This window comes from Procambarus clarkii, chromosome 10 (genome assembly GCF_040958095.1).
Source record: "Procambarus clarkii isolate CNS0578487 chromosome 10, FALCON_Pclarkii_2.0, whole genome shotgun sequence".
Classification (NCBI taxonomy): Eukaryota; Metazoa; Arthropoda; class Malacostraca; order Decapoda; family Cambaridae; genus Procambarus; species Procambarus clarkii.
Window position 1 is genome coordinate 37,558,756 of NC_091159.1, and position 16,439 is coordinate 37,575,194.

A 16,439-nucleotide genomic window follows, 5' to 3' on the forward strand; every position below is an offset into this window, starting at 1 on the left:
TTTTTTATTAATTTTTATTTTTTTTTATTTATATATATACAAGAGTTCTTAGATTCTTGTACAGCCACTCGCACATATAGCGTTTCGGGCAAGTTCTTAATCCTATTTTCCCTGGATATACGGACTGGATATATCCATCCCATCCTCCTGTTTTGGTAGTATTTATAGTATCGATATAATGAATATGTTCCGAACCATAATTTATTTATTTATTTTATTTATTTATTTTATTTATTTATTTTATTTATTTATTTTATTTATTTATTTTATTTATTTATTTTATTTATTTATTTTATTTATTTATTTATATACAAGAAGGTACATTGGGTTTGTGAGAATACATAGCATAGTACAGTACTTACAATCTTGTAAAGCCACTAGTACGCGCAGCGTTTCGGGCAGGTCCTTAATCTAACAGATAATTTTAAGTAGGTAAATTCTATCAGAATTAATAAAATGATAACAAATACATTGCAAGAAAAGAAATGAGATCACAGACATTACACCACAGGAAATAATTGAACCTGACCCAACTATGGGATGGGTTAACTCATATTTCGCGTTTCCAAAAGGGTCGCTCATGTTGGAATAGACGAACGCCGAAAGAATATTGTTAAAAACATCTTGATAACTTATTAAACCAAAATTATTTATTAGTCAGAAGAATACTTAGGTGAATACTGCGGGTTTCAAGCTCGACGAGCGATGACAACTGCCACTTTTATACAACTACAAATATCTTCGGTTTTATTTAAAATATTTGTCTGGTAGAGATTTTACATATAGATCCCATTTCTGTCTTTCTTTTGACTAATAAATAATTTTGGTTTAATAAGATATCAAGACGTTTTCAACAATATTCTTTCGGCGTTCGTCTATTCCAACATGGGCGACCCTTTTGGAAACGCGATACTTCTTCTTGAGGTTATCTTGAGAGGATTTCGGGGCTTTTAGTGTTCCCGCGGCCCGGTCTTCGACCAGGCCTCCACCCCCAGGAAGCAGCCCGTGACAGCTGACTAACACCCAGGTACCTATTTTACTGCTAGGTAACAGGGTGAAAGAAACTCTGCCCATTGTTTCTCTCCGGCGCCCGGGATCGAATCCGGGACCACAGGATCACAAATCCAGTGTGCTGTCCGCTCGGCCGACCGGCTCTTCCGTAAGTGTTCTGAGGTTTCAGAAAGTGGCACTGGAGTGTTAGGTTTTGTTTACACCCGTCGACACCTCTCCACACACCCGTCGACACCTCTCTCCACACCCGTCGACACCTCTCTCCACACCCGTCGACACCTCTCCACACCCGTCGACACCTCTCTCCACACCCGTCGACTCGTGTCCACACCCGTCGACACCTCTCTCCACACCCGTCGACACCTCTCTCCACACCCGTCGACACCTCCACACCCGTCGACTCGTCTCCACACCCGTCGACTCGTCTCCACACCCGTCGACTCCTCTCCACACCCGTCGACACCTCTCCACACCCGTCGACACCTCTCCACACCCGTCGACTCCTCTCCACACCCGTCGACACCTCTCCACACCCGTCGACTCCTCCCCACACCCGTCGACACCTCTCCACACCCGTCGACACCTCCCCACACCCGTCGACACCTCTCCACACCCGTCGACACCTCCCCACACCCGTCGACTCACTCTCCACACCCGTCGACACCTCTCCACACCCGTCGACACCTCTCCACACCCGTCGACACCTCTCCACACCCGTCGATTCACTCTCCACACCCGTCGACTCCTCTCCACACCCGTCGGCGCCTTTCCACACCCGTCGACGCCTCTCCACACCCGTCGACACCTCTCCACACCCGTCGACACCTCTCCACACCCGTCGACACCTCTCCACACCCGTCGACACCTCTCCACACACCCGTCGACTCCTCTCCACACCCCCGTCGACACCTCTCCACACACCCGTCGACACCTCTCCACACCCGTCGACACCTCTCCACACCCCCGTCGACACTTCTCCACACCCGTCGACACCTCTCCACACCCGTCGACACCTCTCCACACACCCGTCGACACCTCTCCACACCCCCGTCGACACCTCTCCACACACCCGTCGACACCTCTCCACACCCGTCGACACCTCCCCACACCCGTCGACACCTCTCCACACCCGTCGACACCTCCCCACACCCGTCGACTCACTCTCCACACCCGTCGACACCTCTCCACACCCGTCGACACCTCTCCACACCCGTCGACACCTCTCCACACCCGTCGACACCTCTCCACACCCGTCGACGCCTTGTAACGACCGCTTACCCTGTCGTAATAACCGCGGCCTCTATTGTAATAACCCAATGTTCCCCAGTATTAATCCTGTTATCTTGTGATCACTCATAATCGTAATATACGCTCTCTGTTGTACATCTCTGTCTCTTCACTCAATACCCCAGCTTAACACTGTTACAGTCCAGCATGACCCCTCACTGGACTGCCACGTATATAAGAGGAATATTAAATGAGGAAGATACACCAAGGACAAGGGTTATTAGTTAAAACAATAACAAAACACATTAACACTGCCACCACCTTCCCGACCAACCATACCTGAATGTGTCAATCACCGATCCCCCAGGAAGGCAAGGAATCAGTAACCATGGGACTCCGGGTAATATGAATTTCAGTAATAAATTTTGGAAAATTAGTTTGTGTAATTTACGTTACTTATTTGAATCCAAGGGCAACTTTAGTATCTATTAATAGTAGGAGAACATGGGGGCTTCCAATACAACACCTAAAAAATGACAAAGTAGCAAAATATATCAAAGGGGAGTTAAGTGAATACCACTGGACAAGCTATACAATTTATTTTATGAAAACATGTAAATTAAGACAATTTGAACACATCACCTATTCTATTTCCCTAGAGGCACAATGGATATTTACTTAGGACACAAAACTCAAGTGCACTATACCTTAAATACCCGCACCACGGCCAAGATGCTGATGGCTGCCCTCAGCCCCGAGGATACGGGCTTGCGGCCCTGTTCCTAATACACTCCCAAGACACACTGATGAAATTTAGTTTTTCCAACTTATTGCTGGGAAGGATTACTCCTCCCACCATCTACTACAGCCCCAGGGCTCCACCCATTATTTTGGCCCTGGCCAACCATTTAACACGTAGGCCTGAGGTCTGGCTCTCTAGGGCCAATAAGGACTTGGCCCTTATCTCAGGCCAATCACCTTCACTGATCTGTCGTGGAAAGCTACATGAATTTCTGAAGATTGAGTCAGCTCTCCCCAGCTAAAGAGAAGAGGGACAAGGCGCGTCTATGGAGCCCAGGCACCTGCGAGCAATGTTTACAAAACTGATAATTTATGTTCAAGCCTGTCTCCTCTAAGATAGGAGTAGGGACATTTGACTCTGTCTGGTATGGGGAAGGCCGCTGCTGAGAGGGACAGAGAGGGAATGAGAGGGGGTGGAGAGGGAAATATCTGAGTGGGGAATTGAGTGGGAGAAGCCAAGGTATCCACGACCACCCTACCCTCAGGTCAACCTCTTGACCCTGACAAATGGGCGACAGGGGGGGGGGAAGAGGAGGAGACGAATGACGGCCAAGGGGAGGGGAGAAGGAAGGAGGGGAGAGGGAGAAGGAAAGGAGGGGAGAAGGGGAGGGAAAAGAGGGGAGAAGGGAGAACCAATGATCTGAGCCCCAGATCATTACAACTCCCCCTCCTCGGAAATTAAGAAATTTGTGTGTAAAGCAAGTTACACACACTTTTCTTATCCAGAAATCCTGCCCTACCCTAACCATTAACTCCAAAAACAACATTTTTAACCCAACACTATTTTCAACCAATGCCTCAAAACAAAAGAAATTATCTAATCCTAACTAATTCCATCCAATACTCCAACAACAATAACGGCACACCCAAAAGGTGTGCCCCAGCATGTATTTATACCTATCAACACAACAGTAATAATACATAAAACATAAGGACAGAGACCGTCCTTATAATCCTGGCTGTCCACTTGGATGCAGCCCCGTACCCTTCCAACTACCTGGAAGACAAAATATCCTATACCTGTCTTGATATATTAACAAATAACTGGAGAAATCCAAACCTAACAATTACTAACTAGCTAAAATCAGCTGATAGCCTTCAGCTATCCCAGTATTCCACCCGGAATAAAGATCAAACACATCACACAAAACATTAAATAAAAAAAATCAATGTCATTAAAAAAATTAACAAAATTATAAAATTATATCAACATGGAAGAACACTACCTCTCAGGGACCTAGTGTTCCACTCCACACCTGTGGCAACTGTCCACCACAGCGCTTCCCAATCTTAAAATCTAAAGAAAAGACACAGAAATATTTTTATTAATAAAAAAAAATTCAATGTCCACAGACATGTCCCTTAACCAACAACAACACACTGGATATAAGTTCCTCAAACTCCTAATATCCCAGAGTTCATATTCAAGTCCACAACAGCAGCGGGTGAACACATTTGTCAGACTGTGTACCACACCCTTATTGTTCAGTAAACCACAAAAAAAAATTAAAAAAAATATATATGTATAACTATCAGTATCTAGGATCTAGAAAAAGCTAGATAAAGTTCCCCACTGATCAACGTTTCTAGAGACCCTACTAGATGGTTCTCAAACCAGTTTACTCATACAATTTATCTAGAGACAGGGTCATTTTCTAATGTTCACTTTCTAGATTTATTTCTCTATTTCACTAGTTCTAGTTTTCAACATTTAATACTGTTCCAGAGAACTTTCCGAAGGTGTATAGGTGCTTACCATCAGAAGGAAAATTAAAAGTTGAACTGTTCCGAGTTACCACAGTTTACTATATTAATAGCGTTTATTTTTATGTGAAACTTTTCTATAAATATTTTCTCTCGTTCGTTCCTGTTGACATTTCGTTGCTGTAGATTCCGGCGACTACCTCATGTTGCTTGAAGATCCTGGTCGTCTGGAAGTTCCATTTCCGGCCTCGGCCAACTACGGACAGTACAGGGGGCCTCGTACTACCCGCACCTGACTTGAGTGACAGCTGACAGCTGGCGGCTGTCAGCTCAGGTGGACTCCGCTAACAGGAACCCGGGTTCACCTCTGCTTATCGCTCCCCAAACAGTCTTGATGGATTGTTGTTAACCATGGCTGCCACAGTAGAGCACAGCTTCGACGTATCACGATGTCTCGCGTTGGTAGTGAGGTTCGAGTGGCGTTGAAGAGGATGGCATGGTGACAGGACAGGTGGGCCCTGCCTCAGCTCCTGGGCGACGTCATCTACCGGCGTTTACTTGTCATCCCGGTACTACTGGGCCGGTACACCTTCCGTGCAACCCCTCGTGTAGCTGAACTTGGGCCGAGGTACAGGATTGTACCTCATCTGGCGATTCCGCAAGCACTCTGTAGGGGTAGTGCTGTTCGTACCTGAGACCACCGCGTTGCATCTTGGTTTCCACAGACGACGCAACCGCAGGTTTTGAGAGAGCTGACAAGTCCTTGCAATTAGCGTTCTTCTTCGTAGACCACTCGTCTTCCACTTCCGGTTTTCCCGCAGTCTTGACTACGCGGCTGGTGGGCTTGGTTGGTGACCTTGAGACAGCTAGCCCACGGTTGTGATGGTGACTGGACTCTGCTCCGTGAAGACAGCATGGCTGGACTGGGACAACCTCGTTAGTGACGTGAGGTGTCGGCCGGGTGACTGTACGCCAGTCACCCCTTCCGGATAACCAATTGACGAGTTACCGGGTACAAAGGGGGAGGACTTTATGTAACGTGCCTCAGACCCCGATCTTATCAGCCAGGTGGGTCATCCCCAGACCTGCTGATCTCGATCCTTGGTTCACGTGTGACTGGGAGGCTGGAACTGGTGTACCATCAGACCTGAGAAAGACAGACAACAACAAATGGCGGAAGCATGGATATTACTCCGAGGTATAGGGAGTTGGAAACCCCAGAGCAAGGCAAGTATGCTACCTGAGCCATGCACATCAGTAAATACACACCAGTGCCTCTACAGGATAATTATTATGAAATTACTAAACCTGACTAGGGGAGATCATTACCAATTTACTGTACAGCTCGCGACCTTGTTACCATAGGGTGACAAGATTGAACTTGACTACTGATGAGATCTGACAGAAGGTCCTCCTCATCATCTGACTCAGCACTTGGATCATTAGACAGGTCAGGAATTAGACTTGCTGAAGGCAGCTCTAGTTCCTCCCTCGCGTGATAAGGTTTTAATTTATTAATGTGAATCGTTCTCTCAACTTGGTCTTCAAAAATACCTTTAATAACAAAATTAACCGGACCTTTTCTTTCAATTACTCGGTAAGGGCCCCGCCATCTAGGAGCAAGTTTCCTACTCTGATTGGCAGGAGCCGCCTCATTAACTCTCAACACAAGACTCCCAACTTTCAACTCAAGAGGTCGTACCTTCTTGTCATAATGCTGAGCATAGCGGTCTCGTGCTGTCTTGGAAGCCCTAGCTGCAATTCTCCATGCATTTTTCATCTTATTTAAAACTTCTGATGGGTAATCTTCCCCATACACAATATTATGTCTGTTAAGCAGACCTGATGGGAAATTACATGAATGCCCTGTGAACAGCAAAAGGGGTTGGGTGTTAATGGATCGATGGATGGCAGTGTTCAGAGCCAACTGGACATAGGGGAGTTGTTCGTCCCACGAATTTGCATCATGCTCTGCAAGAATTGCAAGCATATCTTTAACTGACCGGTTCGTCCGTTCTGTCATGCCGTTAGCCTGAGGGTGATAAGCCGTCGTGAATGCTGACGTGGTTTCTATAATTTTACATACTTCTCTAAAAATATTCCCATTAAATTCCTGACCTCGGTCAGAAACTAACACTTTAGGGGGACCGAATACAGTGACGAACCTATCTAAGAACGCCTTTGCAACAGTTCGTGAATCCTTCTGAGGCAATGCAATCAGTGTGGTGTACCTGGACAGGTGGTCTACCAACACCAATACGTAACGGTTTCCTGAATGACTGTGATGCAGATCAATCAGATCAGCCCCCACCCGATCTAAAGGTTCCAAAATTTCTGGGAATTCTTGCAATGGAGCTTGTACCTTAAGGGTACCTTTCCTCCTTTGACAGTGACCACAGGACTTAACGAAGTTAATGACCTCTGTTAACATCCCGGGGAAGAAAAAGAGTGACTTGGCTTTCATGTGAGTTTTAAAAATCCCCGGATGACCTGCAATCTTAGACGAATGTGCGAGTTTCAACGCCGACTTCTTCAACACCTCTGGGATAACCAGCTGAAAAACTGCACGATCCTGCTGTCCTTTTACATAAAATAAGACCCCATCCTTCATTTCAAAATCATGAATTGCTAAATTACGTTTCTTCGACGGATATTTTCCTCCCTCCAAAAGTTCAATAATTTCCTTCCACCTTGGTTCGTTCATCTGGAATTCTCGCATTTTCTCACTGGAAATATTTTCAATATTAAGATTTACGTTAATAGTAGCAATGTTTCTACTCAAAGTATCTGGTACAACATGTGATGGACCAGGCTTGTAAAGTATTTGGAATGAGTGAGCAGCTAGTTCATGAGACCAACGTGACATGCGAGGGCACTTAGTTCTTTTCTTAAAAATATGAGTCAAAGCCCTGTGATCTGTATAAATGACAAAGTGACGTTGGAAAAGATACGGTTCAAAGTACCTGACACTTTCTACCACAGCCAAAGCTTCCCTATCCGTTGCAGAATAGCGGACCTCCGGACCCTTAACCTTCCTGCTGAAATATGCTACTGGGTGAGGAAGATTGTCATTATCACGTTGCATTAAACACCCACCAATAGCTATGCCACTGGCGTCAGTGTGTACTTCCCACTCCTTATCAAAATCCGGTACTGCCAATACTGGGGTGGTAATGAGTTGACTTTTTAATTTTGCATAAGCGTTATCATGCTCAGGTTTCCAAACAAATTTAACATTTTTCTTAGTAAGCTCAGTTAACGGTGCTGTTGTACTTGCAAAACCCTCAATGTGGCGACGGAAATATCCGGCTGCCCCCAGAAACCTTCGAACATCCTTTGCTGTCTTAGGTGTAGGCATGTCAGCAATGGCACGACAGGAGTCTGGGTCAGGTCGGATACCATCTGTGCTCACCTGGAATCCCAGAAACTTAAACTTCTGAGATGCCAGAGTGCACTTACTCACGTTAAGTTTGAACCCCGCCTTATCTAACAGTGCCAACGTCTCGGTCAAATCTCGTAAGTGCTCATCAAACGTCCGGGAGTAGATAACCACATCATCCAGGTACGCTAACGAGTGCCTCCCCAAGACTGGACTGAGGATATAATTAATTGCCCTCTGAAATGATGAAGGCGCTGTCTTTAACCCGAAAGGCATCCGCTTAAATTGATAAGTATGAACCCCATCAGAGAAGGCGGTCTTTTCTCTATCCTTCTCAGCGACTGGGATGGCCCAATACGCAGATTTCGCATCCAGAGTGGAAAAGTATTTGGCTGCCCCAAACTGATCTATTATTTCTTGTATCCGTGGCAAAGGATACACATCACCTTTAGTAATTTCGTTGATCTTTCGGTAGTCAACACAAAACCTATAACTACCATCCGGTTTACGTACCAACACTACTGGCGACAACCATGGTGATGTACTAGGCTCTATCACATCCTGTCTCAACATTTTCTGACACTCATCCCTAATTACTTCCTTCGCCCGTTCCGGAAGTCTCCATTGCCGGGTGTAAATCGGAGGATGATCACCTGTAGGAATAACATGCTCGATCCTATCCAGAAGCCCGATCTGATCGTCTTCTGTTGCAAACAGTCTCGGGAATTTACGTAAAATCCCTCTCAAAAGTTTCCTATCTGACTGTTGCACATGTTGCAAATCCAGAGCCGAGATTAACTTATCAACTTCTTGAATATTACTACTTTTCCCTGTCTCGGTCTTGTGTTTCCCCTGTGTACTACTTTCTGTCACATTAAGTGCACTACATTGTGCTGTGGTGGCTGGCATCTCCTCCTGGCTTTGGTACTGAAAAATTCCTGTATTTTCTACAATTGTAGCCTGAGACACCCTATCACCTGCCCTGAAACGATAGGTTTTGTGCGAGAGATTGACAACTGGAATAAGGGCACCTTTATCAAGCACTGTGATCAAATGATGAGGGATCAACAACCTGTCACATCTCCCAGCCACCTGAAGGGTGGTACCTGGTGCAATGTGACGTCCCACTGATACTTTAATGAATTTAACTGAATGTGGTGGGCAACATTGTTTCACCAAGGCATGTAACCCACATGATTTCTTATCTGTGTCTGGAAGAGACTTAAACAACAACTTAGGGTAGTGACAGTTGTACTTCTGTTTCTTACTAATGGAAGCAATTACTGGTGGATGATCTACCATTTTAATGGGATAAACTACCTGGCCCAACTTCAATCTGCACTTCCTTGCTCCCTCTTGAGCCGACAAAGAAAAGTTAACTCGTCCCAGAAAATCCATTCCCAACAAAATCTGACCCGGGAATGCAAGATTCTCGACAATCGTGCAAGTGTGTGGGTAAGCTTCTTCCTTACCTACTTCAAAATTGAGAGTGGCCTGGCCCAAGATATTGATATGTTGACCATTCACTGCTGTTAAATGCTTCCCACAACGCTTAAGGCGTGTCTCTTTAAGTGTGCTGAAGGCTGACTTTTTAATGATAGTTGCTTGACTTCCGGTGTCCACAAAAACAGTCAATCTCACACCTTCAACCGTCATCTCAAACGTAGGTCTGCCACCACCCGAGGCGTGATTTTCTCATGATTCTGTTCTCCCCTTCCGGCACCTCGCTTTTACGTGGCCTCTTTTCCCACAATTAAAACAAGTACGCGAGTCCCACCAGTCATTACGTGGGGGTTGTTGCGGGCGACCACTGCCCACCGCTTTCGTCTGGGGGGGTCCTGACCTATTGCCCCCTTGTCCGCTCTCTACCTTCCTGCTCACCGCATTGACATATGGCGACGTCCGCTTACCCTGTCGTAATAACCGCGGCCTCTATTGTAATAACCCAATGTTCCCCAGTATTAATCCTGTTATCTTGTGATCACTCATAATCGTAATATACGCTCTCTGTTGTACATCTCTGTCTCTTCACTCAATACCCCAGCTTAACACTGTTACAGTCCAGCATGACCCCTCACTGGACTGCCACGTATATAAGAGGAATATTAAATGAGGAAGATACACCAAGGACAAGGGTTATTAGTTAAAACAATAACAAAACACATTAACACTGCCACCACCTTCCCGACCAACCATACCTGAATGTGTCAATCACCGATCCCCCAGGAAGGCAAGGAATCAGTAACCATGGGACTCCGGGTAATATGAATTTCAGTAATAAATTTTGGAAAATTAGTTTGTGTAATTTACGTTACTTATTTGAATCCAAGGGCAACTTTAGTATCTATTAATAGTAGGAGAACATGGGGGCTTCCAATACAACACCTAAAAAATGACAAAGTAGCAAAATATATCAAAGGGGAGTTAAGTGAATACCACTGGACAAGCTATACAATTTATTTTATGAAAACATGTAAATTAAGACAATTTGAACACATCACCTATTCTATTTCCCTAGAGGCATAATGGATATTTACTTAGGACACAAAACTCAAGTGCACTATACCTTAAATACCCGCACCACGGCCAAGATGCTGATGGCTGCCCTCAGCCCCGAGGATACGGGCTTGCGGCCCTGTTCCTAATACACTCCCAAGACACACTGATGAAATTTAGTTTTTCCAACTTATTGCTGGGAAGGATTACTCCTCCCACCATCTACTACAGCCCCAGGGCTCCACCCATTATTTTGGCCCTGGCCAACCATTTAACACGTAGGCCTGAGGTCTGGCTCTCTAGGGCCAATAAGGACTTGGCCCTTATCTCAGGCCAATCACCTTCACTGATCTGTCGTGGAAAGCTACATGAATTTCTGAAGATTGAGTCAGCTCTCCCCAGCTAAAGAGAAGAGGGACAAGGCGCGTCTATGGAGCCCAGGCACCTGCGAGCAATGTTTACAAAACTGATAATTTATGTTCAAGCCTGTCTCCTCTAAGATAGGAGTAGGGACATTTGACTCTGCCTGGTATGGGGAAGGCCGCTGCTGAGAGGGACAGAGAGGGAATGAGAGGGGGTGGAGAGGGAAATATCTGAGTGGGGAATTGAGTGGGAGAAGCCAAGGTATCCACGACCACCCTACCCTCAGGTCAACCTCTTGACCCTGACAAATGGGCGACAGGGGGGGGGGGAAGAGGAGGAGACGAATGACGGCCAAGGGGAGGGGAGAAGGAAGGAGGGGAGAGGGAGAAGGAAAGGAGGGGAGAAGGGGAGGGAAAAGAGGGGAGAAGGGAGAACCAATGATCTGAGCCCCAGATCATTACAGCCTCTCCACACCCGTCGACTCCTCTCCACACCCGTCGACGCCTCTCCACACCCGTCGACACCTCCCCACACCCGTCGACACCTCTCCACACCCGTCGACACCTCCCCACACCCGTCGACTCACTCTCCACACCCGTCGACACCTCTCCACACCCGTCGACACCTCTCCACACCCGTCGACACCTCTCCACACCCGTCGACACCTCTCCACACCCGTCGACTCCTCTCCACACCCGTCGACTCCTCTCCACACCCGTCGACACCTCTCCACACCCGTCGACTCCTCTCCACACACCCGTCGACACCTCTCCACACCCGTCGACACCTCTCCACACCCGTCGACTCCTCTCCACACCCGTCGACACCTCTCCACACCCGTCGACTCCTCTCCACACACCCGTCGACACCTCTCCACACCCGTCGACACCTCTCCACACCCGTCGACACCTCTCCACACACCCGTCGACACCTCTCCACACCCGTCGACTCCTCTCCACACACCCGTCGACACCTCTCCACACCCGTCGACACCTCTCCACACCCGTCGACACCTCTCCACACCCGTCGACACCTCTCCACACCCGTCGACACCTCTCCACACCCCCGTCGACACCTCTCCACCCCCGTCGACACCTCTCCACACCCGTCGACACCTCTCCACACCCGTCGACACCTCTCCACACCCGTCGACACCTCTCCACACCCGTCGACTCCTCTCCACACCCGTCGACTCCTCTCCACACCCGTCGACACCTCTCCACACCCGTCGACTCCTCTCCACACACCCGTCGACACCTCTCCACACCCGTCGACACCTCTCCACACCCGTCGACTCCTCTCCACACCCGTCGACACCTCTCCACACCCGTCGACTCCTCTCCACACACCCGTCGACACCTCTCCACACCCGTCGACACCTCTCCACACCCGTCGACACCTCTCCACACACCCGTCGACACCTCTCCACACCCGTCGACTCCTCTCCACACACCCGTCGACACCTCTCCACACCCGTCGACACCTCTCCACACCCGTCGACACCTCTCCACACCCGTCGACACCTCTCCACACACCCGTCGACACCTCTCCACACCCGTCGACACCTCTCCACACCCGTCGACACCTCTCCACACACCCGTCGACTCCTCTCCACACCCGTCGACACCTCTCCACACCCGTCGACTCCTCTCCACACACCCGTCGACACCTCTCCACACCCGTCGACTCCTCTCCACACACCCGTCGACACCTCTCCACACCCGTCGACACCTCTCCACACCCGTCGACACCTCTCCACACCCGTCGACTCCTCTCCACACACCCGTCGACACCTCTCCACACCCGTCGACACCTCTCCACACCCCCGTCGACACCTCTCCACACCCCCGTCGACACCTCTCCACACCCCCGTCGACACCTCTCCACACACCCGTCGACACCTCTCCACACACCCGTCGACACCTCTCCACACCCGTCGACACCTCTCCACACACCCGTCGACACCTCTCCACACACCCGTCGACACCTCTCCACACACCTGTCGACACCTCTCCACACCCGTCGACTCCTCTCCACACCCGTCGACACCTCTCCACACACCTGTCGACACCTCTCCACACCCGTCGACACCTCTCCACACACCCGTCGACACCTCTCCACACCCGTCGACACCTCTCCACACCCGTCGACACCTCTCCACACCCGTCGACACCTCTCCACACACCCGTCGACTCCTCTCCACACCCGTCGACACCTCTCCACACCCGTCGACACCTCTCCACACCCGTCGACTAACGCCAGTCTGTGTAGAAATACTTAATTCTGGAGCACCAGTGGGCTAGAAGAGTGAGGAAAGTTGAGTGTTTACAGCATGTTGGTTTTCTCCTCTCCTTATTGTGGTGAGGAAGATGTGGCTCACGGACTGGGTGTGTGTGGCTCGCGGGTGTGTGTGCCTCGCGGGTGTATGTGGCTCGCGGGTGTGTGGGGCTCGCGGGTGCGTGTGGCTCGCGGGTGTGTGGGGCTCGCGGGTGCGTGTGGCTCGCGGGTGTGTGTGGCTCGCGGGTGTGTGTGGCTCGCGGGTGTGTGGGGCTCGCGGGTGTGTGTGGCTCGCGGGTGTGTGTGGCTCGCGGGTGTGTGTGGCTCGCGGATAGGCCTCGCGGGTGTGTGTGGCTCGCGGACAATGCCTCGCGGGTGTGTGTACCTCGCGGGCAGGCCTCGCGGGTGTGTGGGGCTCGCGGGTGTGTGGGGCTCGCGGGTGTGTGTGGCTCGGGGACAGGCCTCGCGGGTGTGTGGGGCTCGCGGGTGTGTGTGGCTCGCGGGTGTGTGGGGCTCGCGGGTGTGTGTACCTCGGGGACAGGCCTCGCGGGGGTGTGGCTCGCGGATAGGCCTCGCGGGTGTGTGTGGCTCGCGGACAGGCCTCGCGGGTGTGTGTACCTCGGGGACAGGCCTCGCGGGTGTGTGTATCTCGGGGACAGGCCTCGCGGGTGTGTGTACCTCGGGGACAGGCCTCGCGGGTGTGTTGCACTTCCTGCCACCACAACTCTGTTTTAATAGGTAAACTTTGATGAAGAGAATGAGATTTACCCGTCTGGTGCGGGTTAATCATGCTGCACTTGCCCCAGTGTGGCCGGGCTGTGGTCCCGGGCGCCGCAGGATGTATCAACATCGCTGTATAAACACTAGGCCAAAAAAAGTTGAATGGTACTGCCTGAGGTGTTTTGACGTGCTTGTATACTGCCTCTTGAAGTCATTGACACCCTTGGTGATTGCTCTTGTTAATATGCATCTTGAGGATTGCCTGCTGACTCTTCCTATGGGGATTTTCTTTTCTTTACGATGTGTCTAATGTTCAAAATGTTCACGGTTAATGCTAAGGACATTTAGAACGGTAGTGGAACGTATTGAACGTTCACTCAGTATCTATAACATGTCTGGGGCAGGTGTTGACGCTGGTAGAAAGTGTACACTTAACGGAAGTGCCTCGGGGGGGAGGGGGGAGGGGGTAGCCCGTTGGGGGCCTGGGGTCACGTGGCTACTCCCCCGCCCCCCCCCCTCACATACACAGACGAGAAAGTTCATTGATAGTTGACACTGTGGAATGTTTGGTTTCAGGAAAAGTGATAATTCAGCTGAGGTGACGTTGCCACCTCCTGCTGCTGATCGCTTACACTCACACTCACACTCACACACTCACACTCACACACTCACACTCACACACTCACACTCACATTCACACTCACACTCACACTCACACACTCACACTCACACACTCACACTCACACTCACACTCACATTCACACTCACACTCACACCCACACACTCACACTCACACACTCACACTCACACACTCACACTCACATTCACATTCACACTCACACTCACACCCACACCCACACACTCACACACACACTCACACACTCACACTCACACACTCACACTCACACTCACATTCACATTCACACTCACACTCACACTCACACTCACACTCACACACTCACACTCACATTCACATTCACACTCACACTCACACCCACACCCACACACTCACACACACACTCACACTCACACACTCACACTCACACTCACACTCACATTCACATTCACACTCACACTCACACCCACACACTCACACTCACACCCGCACACTCACACTCACACACTCACACACTCACACACGGGTGATGTTTGGGCAGCACCTCCCCCCCCCGTGCTCTAGCAACACAGGGGCGTCATGGTGTGTGATGGTGAGTGTTGGTAGTGAGGCGGACCTACGTGTGTATACTCGACTAGTTGTGCCTGCAGGATCGAGCTCTAGCTCTTAGACCCCATGCTTTTCTAGCCGCCGGTTGTCTTATGCAATAACTCCTGGTCTATTTCTCTATCATACCTGCTTTTAAAGTTATGAATGGAATTATCCTCTATAACCTGCTCCTTTAGGTCATTCCATTTACTCACTAACCTTACGCTAAAGGAAACATTTCTAACATCTTTATGACACATCTGAGTCTCAAGCTTCCATTCGTGCCCCCTTGTTCTGTTGATATTCACCCTGTCAATCTCTCTAAGTATTTTATAGGTCTGTATCATGTCCCCCCTCTCCCTTCTCCTTTCTAACGTTGCCAGGTTTAGTTCCTTCAGTCTGTCTTCGTACTTCATCCCTCGTAGCTCTGTCTAAAGAGTCTCATTGCAAATGAGTCTCATCTGGGAGGAGTCTCTGCAAATTTTTGTACCTTTTCGAGCTTCCTTATGTATTTTTAAGATGGGGGCTCCATGTTTGGGCGGCATACTCTAAGACTGGCCTCACATCAGGCGGTATATAGTGATCTAAAAGCCTCCTTGTTTAAGTTTCTGAAGGATGTTCTGACCTTTGCCGGAGTAGAGTATCTGGCTGACGTTATTCTATTTATGTAAGCCTGTGGAGTTAGGTTTGGTGTTATGTCCATTCCCAGTGTGTGTGTGTGTGTGTGTGTGTGTGTGTGTGTGTGTGTGTGTGTGTGTGTGTACTCACCTAGTTGTACTCACCTAGTTGTGTCTGCAGGAACGAGCATTGACTCATGGATCCCGCCTTTCGAGCATCGGTTGTTTACAGCAATGACTCCTGTCCCATTTCCCTATCATACCTGGTTTTAAAATTATGAATAGTATTTGCTTCCACAACCTGTTCCTGAAGTGCATTCCATTTTCCCACTACTCTCACGCTAAAAGAAAACTTCCTAACATCTCTGTGACTCATCTGAGTTTCAAGCTTCCATCTATGTCCCCTCGTTCTGTTACTATTCCGTGTGAACATTTCGTCTATGTCCACTCTGTCAATCCCTCTGAGTATCTTATACGTTCCTATCATGTCCCCCCTCTCCCTTCTTCTTTCTAGTGTCGTAAGGCACAGTTCCCTCAGGCGCTCCTCATACCCCATCCCTCGAAGCTCTGGGACGAGTCTCGTTGCAAACCTCTGAACCTTTTCCAGTTTCATTATATGCTTCTTTAGATGGGGACTCCA

At 49.1% G+C, this 16,439-nt stretch overlaps 3 protein-coding genes across 3 annotated transcripts in view; all 3 read left to right on the forward strand.

The window, feature by feature from the left end:
* LOC138363302 (sialidase-like) overlaps positions 1–2,278 on the forward strand; it is a 29,477-nt gene extending 27,199 nt beyond the window's left edge. The window contains exon 3 of the mRNA XM_069322317.1: positions 1,202–2,278. Within this exon, the coding sequence (XP_069178418.1) occupies positions 1,202–2,278 (1,077 nt within the window). The remainder of the gene's footprint in view (positions 1–1,201) is intronic.
* Exn (Ephexin) overlaps positions 1–16,439 on the forward strand; it is a 371,388-nt gene that overhangs the window by 190,281 nt on the left and 164,668 nt on the right. The window lies entirely within an intron of this gene.
* LOC123773908 (sialidase-like) lies at positions 5,925–13,284 on the forward strand. The gene is given in 5 exon segments (XM_069322318.1): positions 5,925–5,974; positions 11,445–12,138; positions 12,140–12,610; positions 12,612–12,734; positions 12,736–13,284. Coding segments are annotated over 5 exon segments (1,887 nt in total).